Genomic DNA, 12,240 nt, shown 5'->3' on the forward strand with positions numbered 1-12,240 from the left:
AGGGGAGATGTTTTCAAGATGTCTGGCTGGAGACAAGTGCTGGAGGAGGGCTTTTTTTCAGACAGGTAACCTGGGAACACTTGAGCATGTTTAAATGCTAATGAGCAGTTAGTAACAGGAGAAGTTGAAGACTCAGGAGAGAGAGAAAAAAACAATGACAGGTTGGTGTCTAAAGGGTAAGATGGGATGTGAGGTCCCGAGTGAGGTGGAAAATGCTTTTTTTTAATAGACTTGCCAGATGATAGTAGGGGGAAGGTTAAATTGGAACACAGCAGACTATTTGGTACAAGCCATATGTTAGCAGACAGGTTAGAGTTCATGTAGAAGAAGCAATTTAAATTACAGACAAGTATTGTGGTAAGCAGAATAATGGTCTCCCAAAGATGTCCACATCCTAATCTGCAGAACCTGTGACTATGTTAGGTTACATGCAAAGGGGAATTAAGGTAGCAGATGGAATTAAGGTTGCTAATCAGCTGGCCTTAAGGAAGAGGGTGTATCCTGGTTTATTCAGGGAGGCCCAATGTAAATGTGGAAGGAGGAGGCAGAAGAGTGTCAGGGTGATAGAATGTGAGAAAGTCTCGACCAGCCACTGCTAACTTTGAAGATGGAAGGGGGTCACAAGTCAACAAGTGTGGGCAGCCTCTAGAAGCTAAAAAATGCAAGAAAACAGATTCTCCCCTAGAGCCTCCAGAAAGGTAACGCAGACCTGCCAGCACCTTGAGACTCATGTCAAACTTTTGAACTACAGAACTGTAAGATAAATTTGTGGGGTTTTGTTTTGTTCTGTTTTGTTTTGTTTTGTTTTCTGCGGTATGCGGGCCTCTCACTGCTGTGGCCTCTCCCGTTGCGGAGCACAGGCTCCGAACACACAGGCTCAGCGGCCACGGCTTATGAGCCCAGCCGCTCCGCGGCATGTGGGATCTTCCCAGACCAGGGCACAAACCCGTGTCCCCTGCATTGGCAGGCAGACTCTCAACCACTGCGCCACCAGGGAAGCCCAAACTTGTGTTTTTTTAAGCTACCAAAGCTTGTGGTAATTTGTTGCAGCAGAAATAGAAAACTAGTACCAGAAGCTCAACACAGAAAATGAGAGTAATCTCAAGAAAATCATAAAAATAAATTTAAATATAGAAAAGTGATGGGAAAATTACGGGTTTTAAGGGATGACTATAATATTCAGCTTAAAGAAAGAGGGGTTTAGTGAATTCCTACACCACTCCCATGGTTTCACTCCCAGTGTTACCTAACTCCAGGTCACCTCATTTCAGCAAGTACCATTTCAGCAAGTACCACAACTTTTCATCCCACCCCGACCTGGTCTGCTCTAGTTTCATGGGAAGGATACCAACTTTTAAATTCTCAAAATTCAGTTATATTTTTGTTCATCTGTATTGCTATTTTTACTCATGTCCTATTTTCTAAGGATGGTGCATAGTATTTTGAGTCTCCTCGTTTATCTAGGACATACAGTGCCTTAATAAAAATATGTGACACAGTCAGTTCTCTATGATGTTTATTTATGAATGTTTCAACATGGTTAACACATCAGGAAAACTAAGTATAATAAGAATTTGTCTTCTACACATACACAATTTCATTACAAGAAAACAGCAGGTGAATGCAGAAAACTGCACCCAGTTGAAGTGAGCTACGTAGGAATACACAAACTACAGCTCAAACATCTTCCAGCTACCTCTGTTCACCTCATGTGTTGTGTTATGACACCAATCCACATATGGTGTTACAACTTTCCATTCTATTTCAGATAACCCTCCTTCCACCACTTTATAGTAACTCACAAGCTACAATCTTTCCAATGTCCATTTTCACAGGTAAACTCCAAGGTTTCTTCCAGGTTAAGAGCCATATTTATTATGGTTTTTATATACTTCTTAACCATATAAGATATGTAAGATGTGCTATCATTTTTATTACATACAACCATGAAGATTACTGGCACTGGTAGGACCCACAAGATTATCTACTGCATTTAGTGTTGCAGTGGCAATCACAAGTAACCTCCAAGCTCTGGCTCTCAGAGGTGAAGAACACACATTTAAAGCACCACATGGCCCCACATCTAAGCAGGAGCTCAATCCCAGGCCCCAGCATAGACTCAGTGGTACTGTTAGCTGTATGAAGTGAGACCACAAGGAGTCCCACTTTCCTCCTGTTTACTCATGTTTGATTTGAAACTTACATATATCCCACTACAACCCACAGGTGTACTCCAGCTATGCTTTTGCCTGGACTCTGCTGCCCAGGCTAGACCTCTGGACACTGACTCACCTAGTTGGTTTTTCAATCTGTTCTTCCATCTAATTTGAGGCAAAATTCTGGACTCTGACCTGAATTGCATGCCCTAGTGATGTTTTTTAAAAAAAATCACTTACATGCCGGCATAATCTAGATATTTTGAGTATGGATAGAATTGGAAATCTTTAGTCCCTGTAGGCTCAAAATCCCTCAGCTTCCATGATTTGCTTTGTCCTGCTACTGTTCAGGAGCCAGAAATGACCTTAATCCTAAGCCTAAAGGCCCACAGAGCCAAGACTCATACCACTGGAGGATTTATCAAGGCTGTGCTATTCCTATGCTTCAACATCATAATCGTCATTACACAATAAAGTGACCCACACCACAACCCATCATTTAGTAAACCATCCTCCACTAAGGTATACCATTTTAGATCAATATTATCATTAGCCTGTAAGCCTCAACAAGGGTAGATCATTTGGTATTCCATTTCCAAAAATCTATTTTCTCACCCAAGAGAGAGGACCAAGTCTGCCTCCTGGGAAGGTCAGACAGTAAACTAGCACAGTGGCTGCAGAGGTGGTCTGGGAAGGGAAGTGGCCTCAAGATGAGGAAAAGCATTTGAGACTTACCCACAGGCCTGGTCATTGCAGGAACTGGCAAGAAAACAGGAAGGAATCATCAAATGTGGGATGAGTCTGGGAATAGGTATGATACATGTCTGTTGCCAAGCATGAACTTAGGGAAAAAAGACACTCACCTGCTTACAGTTTCCTTTGTGTATGTCAGTTTCTAAGGAAAACAAAGATATAAAAATGACCATGTGAATTAATGACAGTTAATAAGCAGTAAACAAAATGTACTGCATCTAGAACACTAATGCCCTAACACAGAATCTATGTTATTATTCTCTATGGCTAGAGAAATAGTTAAAGTGAGGTACTAATGATGCCAAGTCTGTTTTGTGACTCCAAGAATGTCCTGACACTCAAGTCTCTGTGTATGTGCACAAAAGTCCCTGTGCTCTCTTAATGGGCACAGATTAACAGACTTCACCTGCTAATCATTCCAAAAAGATCTACAGGTAAGAGATTAGTAGAGTTTTACATTAACCTTCCATGGACATAGAACCAAACTGTTTTGTGATCTAATACATTTACAGAAACTCTCATCACAGACCAATATAATCATGTGAATAAAATAACTATGAAATCTGATTCTCCAGAATTCAGACAAAAAGATAAATTGATAAATAGTTGGATTATTCCTCTGGGGCATTCCAAAGCAAACTGTCTCCAAGTTTCCTCTAAATTAGTGGTTTTATTTTGAGACCAATATGATAATAAGAACACTAATTTAGAATCAGAAGAATTCCATTTTCTCTTTCTTAGCTATGGAGGTAAATCCCGCAATCTCTCTGGTGCTGGGCCTCAATTTCCCTATCTGTAAAATGGAGAGACTATTACTCTAAATAATTCCCAAAATATTTATAAATAACTCACGGCTCTTACTATACAGACTCTCCTAGAATAATCTCAGCCACTCTTTTTTGTTTCTTTTTTAATTTCAACCATCCAGCAGCTTCAACTGTGATTTTATTTCCTTTAATTAATCTCTCTCAAGATACATATACGCATATAGCAAAATCATCATTTTATCAGGTTATACTATTAGCTTTAAAATTTTATAGGCCAGCATGGTGGTTATTTGTACAAATGCTGGCGTTCTGAGTTCTGATAAAGGGTGTCAACCACATAAATTCACCACCTATGTGTAAACAGTTGTTGTTATATTTAAAATCAAACTAAAATAAACCCAGAATGTATATATATGTAAAACTGAATCACTTTGCTGTACAGCAGAAATCAACACAACTGTAAATCAACTATATTTCAATATAAGAAAAAAAAAGGTAAAATCAAGCTTCCTTCAGATTTTGGACAGCCAGTGATTGCTTAAGTAACGTTCTCAGCCACTCTTCTGATTTCAATTACTACCTCAAGGCTGGTGATCCCTAGAGCTGTATTTATAACCCAGACCACTCTTCTTGGCTTCATACCTAAATATCAAGCAATTCACATTTCACAAATGGCTCAAAACAACACATTAAAAAGCAAACTCACTCTCCCTGTCAGCAGCTGCCAGCTGCTTCTCTGCCTGAGTTCTCAGTGGTAGTCATCCAAGCTAGAAGCTGGGAGGCCTCCTGGGCCATTCTTTCATCCTATCCCACTCCCATCCAATCCATCACAGAGTCCTACTAATCTTTTTCCTACTTATATCCCCTATGCTCCCTTTCTCTATCTCATGGTCTAGTTAGGACTCTCATCCCCTCGGCCCTGGAGTCGTGACTGATCTCTGCTCATCTTGTCCCCTCTATCGCATGGTGTATAGAAATCATAATAACCATTTTACAATTCAAAACTGTCCAATCAGCCCCCATGACTTACCTACTTACAACCCTTTAATGGTTTCCTATCGACTATAAACTTGTTAAGTTATCCACCCCTCCAGTCTGGTCCCCTGTCAATTCTATCCTTCTGATATATTGGCCCATATATACATATACAACTAATAATAATAAAATGTAAGAAGTACAACATTAAAGAATGAATAAAGAATTATGGAGTTCAAAGGATTATGGGAGCTAAATCTGCTAGGCTGGGGGTTGATTCCTCACAAAGGAGGTTACATCTGAGCTGAGGACATGTAGGACTTGAACAAAAGGAAGAAGGATATAAAGGGCCTATCACACAGCATGAGCAAACTACCACGTATATCTAAAGTTTCATTCTCTTGTCATGAATACATGCATGCAACATGAAAAGGGGAAGGTGGGAAGATAATTTGTCTATATGCATGCTTATTTATCCTTTGCTAAGAGTAAACTAAATCTAAAACAAGGAAAACAAGTAAGCAAATTCATTAATTAGAATCACATTTATACTTTACTAAACATTTATCCAATGACCTATATCCTCTATCTTAATTAGAGTCGTTTGCACCACTCTGAATTGATAAGATGAAAAACCCTGGCAAGAATGTTTGACTCTCACAGATTTATATTCTTAGCCTAAATCTTTACTGAGTATTATTTCCAAATATTTACATTTATAAACAAGCATGAGGCTCTTGCTGGGCTAACAATGCTTATTATAATGGCCAGAGCTAGGGATACAAAGACTAAGCCACCCTGTGGTAGGTCACTTGAACAACCTAATTCAACAAAAATGAGTAATGCTGGGATTTGGCATTTGCTCTTTCTTCCTTTAGGCCTGAGCTATGTATATACACTCCTACAACAGTCCAGTAATTTCTTCCCTTGTTACTACATTTACCTTCATAATTAAGCTTCTATGTTCCACAGACTGACTAAAATGTGTGCCCATTTCAAATACAGTTGTGATTCCATCCTCACACAAATTCATCCAGTAATGATATTCTTCACGCCCAGGAAGTCGATCCCAAAAAGTCCTGAAGGCTTCCCAGACAGCTTCCTGGCATACTGAAAAACAAACAGAGAGGTATTTTTAGAGAAAGCACTTTGGGGTTCTCACAATAAGAGGGAAAAGTGTGTGTGTGTGTGTGTGTGTGTGTGTGTGTGTGTGTGTAAGGGTGGCAGTATACGTAACTCTGGATTTTCTGCTCAATTTTGCTGTAGACCTAAAACTTCTCCAAAAAATAAAATCTATTAATTTTTTAAAAGATATGAGAACTAAAAAGAAAAGGATATTCAGAAGAAACACACTGCTGTATTAAAATCAAAGCTAATTTAATGTATCTGCTAAGTTATTTCAAAGCATCAACTCCGAAAGGACCCTAAACAGGCCGTCTGCACATTTTATAGAGCACTAAGTGTATTGCTATCCTGTAACCATTTCAGGGTCCTGATGCAGGGCACTGCACACAACAGATGGGATGAGAGAGAAGAGGAGGAGGGTGGTAAGGGAGAAAGATGGATTTAAGTGGACAGAGATCAAGGAAATCATTTTTCATCTCAAGAGGACTGAATGCTAATCCACCAGCATATCAAGATAGAGGCCCTGAACTCACTGAGTCAGAAGGATCTCAATTCTAGCCCTAGGCTCACTGTGTACTAGCTTGATTACCGAGAGTAACTGACCTAGCCAGTCAACATTTCAATGTACTCATCTCTCTTTTTTAATGAGATGAATAATAACTGCTTTACTTAATTTATCTGTGAGAGTATTTTATAAACTACATAGTGCTACATGAATATTAAATGTTATTATCATATTGGATTCTGGTTGCCCAACAGTTACTTGATGGAAGAAGAGTCTCAGACTAAAAAAACCTCTTAGGCTTTAACAGAGATTAAAATATATGAATATTGAAAGTTTCTCTATCAACTGATTTTTCAGGGTTAAATTGAATGAACCTTTGGTTGCAAACTTAAGTTTCTTTTTCAGTGAACTAACTACATCCTTAATCCTGTTCTTTAGAACTTTTGATCCTACAGCATACAGAAGACTCCAACAGAGACAGACTGAGGCAGAGGTGACCACTTGTAGATTCAAGTTCTTCCTTTCTTCCTCTTTAAACTTCCAAATGACAGCTTAGTACATACCAGAAGACAATGCAAAGATGAAAGTCTGGGTTGGTAAAAACAAACAAAAAGCGAGTATCTATAAGATCTGGTTATGAAATGAGGTGATTCAAAGAAAGTATTAAAGGTACTGTGAGGGTTTCCCTGGTGGTGCAGTGGTTGAGAGTCCGCCTGCCGATGCAGGGGACACAGGTTCGTGCCCCGGTCCGGGAAGATCCCACATGCCACGGAGCGGCTAGGCCCGTGAGCCATGGCTGCTGAGCCTGCGTGTCCGCAGCCTGTGCTCCGCAACGGGAGAGGCCACAACAGTGAGAGGCCCGCGTACCGCAAAAAAAAAAAAAAGAGTACTGTGAGACCAAATAACTATATATCTATGAGAAAAAATCTCAATAACGTCTTCACAATATACATAATAAAATAATTTGAAATATGAAAGCTAATACTTTGAAGGTCCTAAAAGAAAACACAGAAGAATACATACATGACCTGAAGATAAACAAAGATTTCATAGACAGGACTCAGAAAGCAACAACTATAGAAGAAAAAACAAAAAACTGATATTAGAATTCATCAAAACTAAAAACTTCTGCTCAACAAAGATGCTATTAATAAAAATGAATAGGTAAGCCATACCTCTGGCAGAAAATATTCAAAATACATATATCTGATAAAGAACTGGTATTTAGGATATTTAAAGGATTTCTACAACTCCCTAACAAAAAGGCAAACAATCCAATTTTTAAAATATGTAAAGAGACTGAAGCAGACACTTTACAAAGGACGAGATACAAAGAGTCAACGAGTATGTGAAAAAGTGCTCTGTCATTCATTCTTCACAGAAATGGAAATTGAACCACCCACACATGAACCAGAGAGGCTAAAATTTTTTACATTGACAATATCAAATTTTGGCGAGAATGTGGAACAAACACAACCCTCATTTTTGGCAAGAATGAAAAACAGTACAACCACTTTGGAAAAAGTACTGGTAGTTTCTTATATAACTAAATATACACCAAACCTATGACCCAGTAACCCCCTTCCTAGGTATTCCTTCAAGCGAGACGTAAGCATATATCCACAGAAAGACTTATGTTCAATGCTAGAGCAGCTTTATTCATAATAACTTAAAAAAGAAAACAACCAGGTATCCATCAACAGGAAAATAAACAAACATACGGTCACATAATGGAATCAAAAGGAACAAATTACTAATTCATGCAAAAACATGAATGAATCTCAAAAGGCTGAGTCAAAGAAGCCTTACACAAAAGAGTTCATACTATTCTACTTATATAAAGTCCTAGATAGGTGAAACTAAGCTATGGTTTAAAAAAATTAGAAGAGTGGTCACCTGGTAGTTGGGGTTGAGAAGGGAGGACTGTCTTGGAAGGGGAATAAGGGAACTTTCTGTGGTGGCACTATCCCCAAATTTAAGAGAGGTTTGGATTACACCAATGTGTGCATTAGTCAAAACTCATCAAATGGTATTCTTTAGATTTATGCATTTCACTCTATGTAAATTCCACCTTCAGAAAAGTAAACAAATATTACGCTCTAGTTAATGATATTCATGCTGAAGTTCTACAGGGAAATGAAATGATATCTTTAATTTATGAAATACATCTAAGAAATAGGATGGTTGGATAGATAGATATGTGATAAATCAAATATAAAATGTTAACTGTAGAGCTAGGTGGTAAGACTATGGTGTTCACTAAACTATTCTTTCAACTACTTTGTATGTTTAAAATATTTTTATAAAATCTTAGAAAAACATTATTGTGTGAGGAAAAATGCAGCTGGCACATCCAGCAGTGTAGAAATCATACCAGGTTTCATAGCAGGCCTTCTCTTGGCATCTCTCATGAATTCACAGAAGAATAGCATAAGCTGCCTCCTACAAATTATGCTTTGAGAGATGTCATTTCCTGAAAAAATCTCCTAAGAAATCCACTTAAAAACTTACAGAACTAATAAGTTTAGCAAGGTGTCAGGATACAAGATCAATACATATAAATCAGTTGTATGTCTATACACTAGCAATGAACAAACAAAAAATGAACCTAAGAAAACAATTCCATTTACAAAAGCATCAAAAATAATAAAATACTTAGGAATAAATTTAACAAAGTACAAAACTTATACTCTGAAAACCAAGAAACACTGTTGAAAAAAAATTAAAGACAACATAAATGGAAAAATTTTCCATGTTCGTGAATTGGAAGATTTAACTGTTAAACCCCCAACCCCTGCAGATACCAAAACCCTCAGATACTCAATTCCCTTATATAAAATGGTGTAGTATTTGAATGTAACCTATGCACACACCCCCATATATTTTAAATCACCTCTAGATTACTTATAATACCTAATACAATGTAAATGCTATGTAAATAGTTGCCAGCACACGGCAAAATCAAGTTCTACTTTTTGGAACTTTCTGGAATTTTTTTTCAAGTGTTTTTTTGTTTGTTTTTTGTTTGTTTTTAAACTTTTTTATATTGGAGTATAATTGATTAACAATGTTGTGTTGGTTTCAGGTACAGCAAAGTGATTCTGTTATACATATACATGTATCTATTCTTTTTCAAATTCTTTTCCCATTTAGGTTGTTATATAATATTGAGCACAGTTCCCTGTGTTATACAGTGGGTCTTTGTTGGTTACCCATTTTAAATATAGCAGTGTGTACACGGCAATCCTAAATCCACAGCTGGTTGAATCTGTGGTTGCAGAACCCACAGATACAGAGGGCCAACTGTATCTTCAAAATGATCTGCAGACTCAGTGCAATCCTATCAGAACCCTGGTTTCTTTACAGAAATTAACAAGCTAATTCTAAAATTCATATGAAATTGCAAGGGACCCAGAAGAGCATAAACAGTTTTGCAAAAGAATAACAAATAGATAAAATGGACTTCATCAAAATCAAAACCTTTTGTGCATGGTGAAAAAAAGATCTTTTGTCTTTTGTGAAAGACACCATCAAGAAAACGAAAATACTTTCAAATCATTTGTCTGATAAGGGTCTTGTATCGAGAATATATAAAGATTGCTTACGACTCAATGAAAACAAGATAAATAACCCAAATTTTTAAAAGGCAAAGGATTTAAAGACATTCTTTGAAAGAAGATATTCAAATCCAAGAAACATATAAAAGGATGCTCAACATTATTGGTCATTAAACAAATGCAAATCAAAACCACAAGATGCCACTTCACACCCATTAGGATGGTTGTAATTTTTTTCTTTTTTTTAAGGAAATTATAGTGCTGGCAAAGATGTGGAGAAATCAGAACCTTCATACACTGCTGGTGGGCACGGTACATCTATTTTGGAAAACAATCTGGAAATTCCTCATGCAGTTAAACGTATGACTCAGAAATTCTACTCTTAGATATACACCCAAGAGAAATGAAAACAACCCAAATATCCATCAGCTGACAAATGGATAAACCAAAACCATACAATAGAATGTTATTATTCGGCCACAAAAAATAAACTACTCATACATGCTACAACATGGATGAACCTTGAAAACATTATGCTAAGTAAAAGAAGTCAGTCACAAAAGACCATATATTATATTATCTCATTGATATGACAAATCCAGAATAGGCAATTCTATAGAGACAGAAAGTAGATTAGTGGTTGCTTAGTCCTGGGGGGAGGGGAAGGGGAGACAGAGTGGTAAGAAAGTGATATCTAAAGGGTGAGGGTTTTTTTTGAAGTGATGAAATGTTCTTAAACTGAGTGTGATGATAGTTACTAGTTTCTGTGAATATACTGGAAAACCATTGAATTCTATACATTAAATGAATTAATTGGTATGTTAATTATATCTCAGTAAAACTATAAAAAATGCAATTCCCTCCAGAAAGGTAATACAGTTGACCTTTGAATAATGTGGCAGTTAGGGGCACAGACCCTCTGCAGTCAATTCACATATAACTTTACAGTTAGCCCTCCTTATCCACGGTTGCACATCCACATATTTAACCAACCCTGGATCATATAACACTGCAGTATGTATTTACTGAAAAAAAAATGTGAGTAGAAGGGGACCCTCACATTTCAAACCCATGTTGTTCAAGGATGAACTGCACATCCTTAATTTATCCAATGGTTTTCCAATTGAGAATAATAGAATTCAAAACACTTACATTCTGATACAGGAGGAGAATTGGGGGGTAGTCTCGAGTAGTCATGCTGCTCAGAGAGGGGAAACCTAGATAGGACAGTACAGGCTGTACAGACAACAGCAAAATCAGCACTGTTTCAAGGAAAGAGGTACTAAGGAGGGCAAAACTCCACCACAGACAAACGCCACATACTTCACTATTTGGCCTATTTGTTCAGAAGTCCTATCCTTGTCAAATGATTTTCATGTAGCCTTTAGTTACCACTGGAGATAACTTTCTATTTTTGAGAAGATAACTAATCTACAAAAGCCTCTCTTCTGGCAGAGAAACTTGTCCTGGAAACAGGTGGAGGAAGGGTAAATGTAATGACAATATTCTGAAGAAGGAAATGCCGGCATTTAATCTGTCTTTAATCCTGTTACTAGGACTCAGGCTGTGCATCTTATCTAGTACACAGAAATCTAGAATGGAGCCAAGTCCTTTTTTTAGGGTAATAATAATTTCCCTTCAGAATCGTGGAGCCCAAAGCATGAGGAACAGTTAATTTGGTGCAATAAGGCAAGAAAAAGAAATAAAAGGCATACAAATTGGAAGATAAGAAGTAAAACTATATCTTTATTTGCAGATGAAATAATCACCCATGTAGAAAACCTTAAGGAGTATATTAAGAAGCTACTAGAACTAATAAGTGATCCTAATAAAGTTACATAATAAAGATCAATACACATAAATCAGTTGTATGTCTATATGCTAGCAAGGAACGATCAGAGACCAAATTTTTTTAAAACAGTGTTAACAATAGCATGAAAAAAGTGAAATAAATCTGATAAAAAGATGTGTAAGATCTATACACTGAAAATTACAAAACACTGTTGAGAGAAACTGACAGAGATCTAAATAAATGGAGGGATATATCCACAGATCAGAAGAGTCAATATTGTTAAGATTATAATTCTTTGCAAATTGATCAATAAATTCAACACAATCCCAATCAAAATCCCAGTAGCCTCTTGTGTAAAAATTGGCAAGATGATTATAATATTTATATGGAAGACAAAGGACCTAGCATAACCAAACAAATTTAAAAAAGAACAAAGTTGAAGGACTTGCACTATCTTATTCAAAGACTTATTATAAAGCTTACAGTAATCAAGACAGTTAGGTACTGGCATAAAAACAGACAAAGAGATCTATGTAAAAGAATGAAAAGTGAAGTAATAGACCCATCATATACCAAAGACTGAATTTCAACAAAGGTTCAGCAGCAAGGC

General features: G+C 37.1%; 1 protein-coding gene across 1 annotated transcript in view; it reads right to left on the minus strand.

The window, feature by feature from the left end:
- The window catches only part of IMPG2 (interphotoreceptor matrix proteoglycan 2), a 70,116-nt gene that overhangs the window by 49,587 nt on the left and 8,289 nt on the right, over nucleotides 1-12,240 (minus strand). Inside the window, exons 3-4 of the mRNA XM_007445552.1 lie at nucleotides 5,595-5,761; nucleotides 3,020-3,051 (exon numbers count right to left, since the gene is read on the minus strand). Coding sequence (XP_007445614.1) covers nucleotides 3,020-3,051; nucleotides 5,595-5,761 — 199 coding nt within the window. The remainder of the gene's footprint in view (nucleotides 1-3,019; nucleotides 3,052-5,594; nucleotides 5,762-12,240) is intronic.

The sequence above is a fragment of the Lipotes vexillifer genome, unplaced genomic scaffold, assembly GCF_000442215.2.
Source record: "Lipotes vexillifer unplaced genomic scaffold, Lipotes_vexillifer_v1.1 scaffold1016, whole genome shotgun sequence".
Taxonomy (NCBI): Eukaryota; Metazoa; Chordata; class Mammalia; order Artiodactyla; family Lipotidae; genus Lipotes; species Lipotes vexillifer.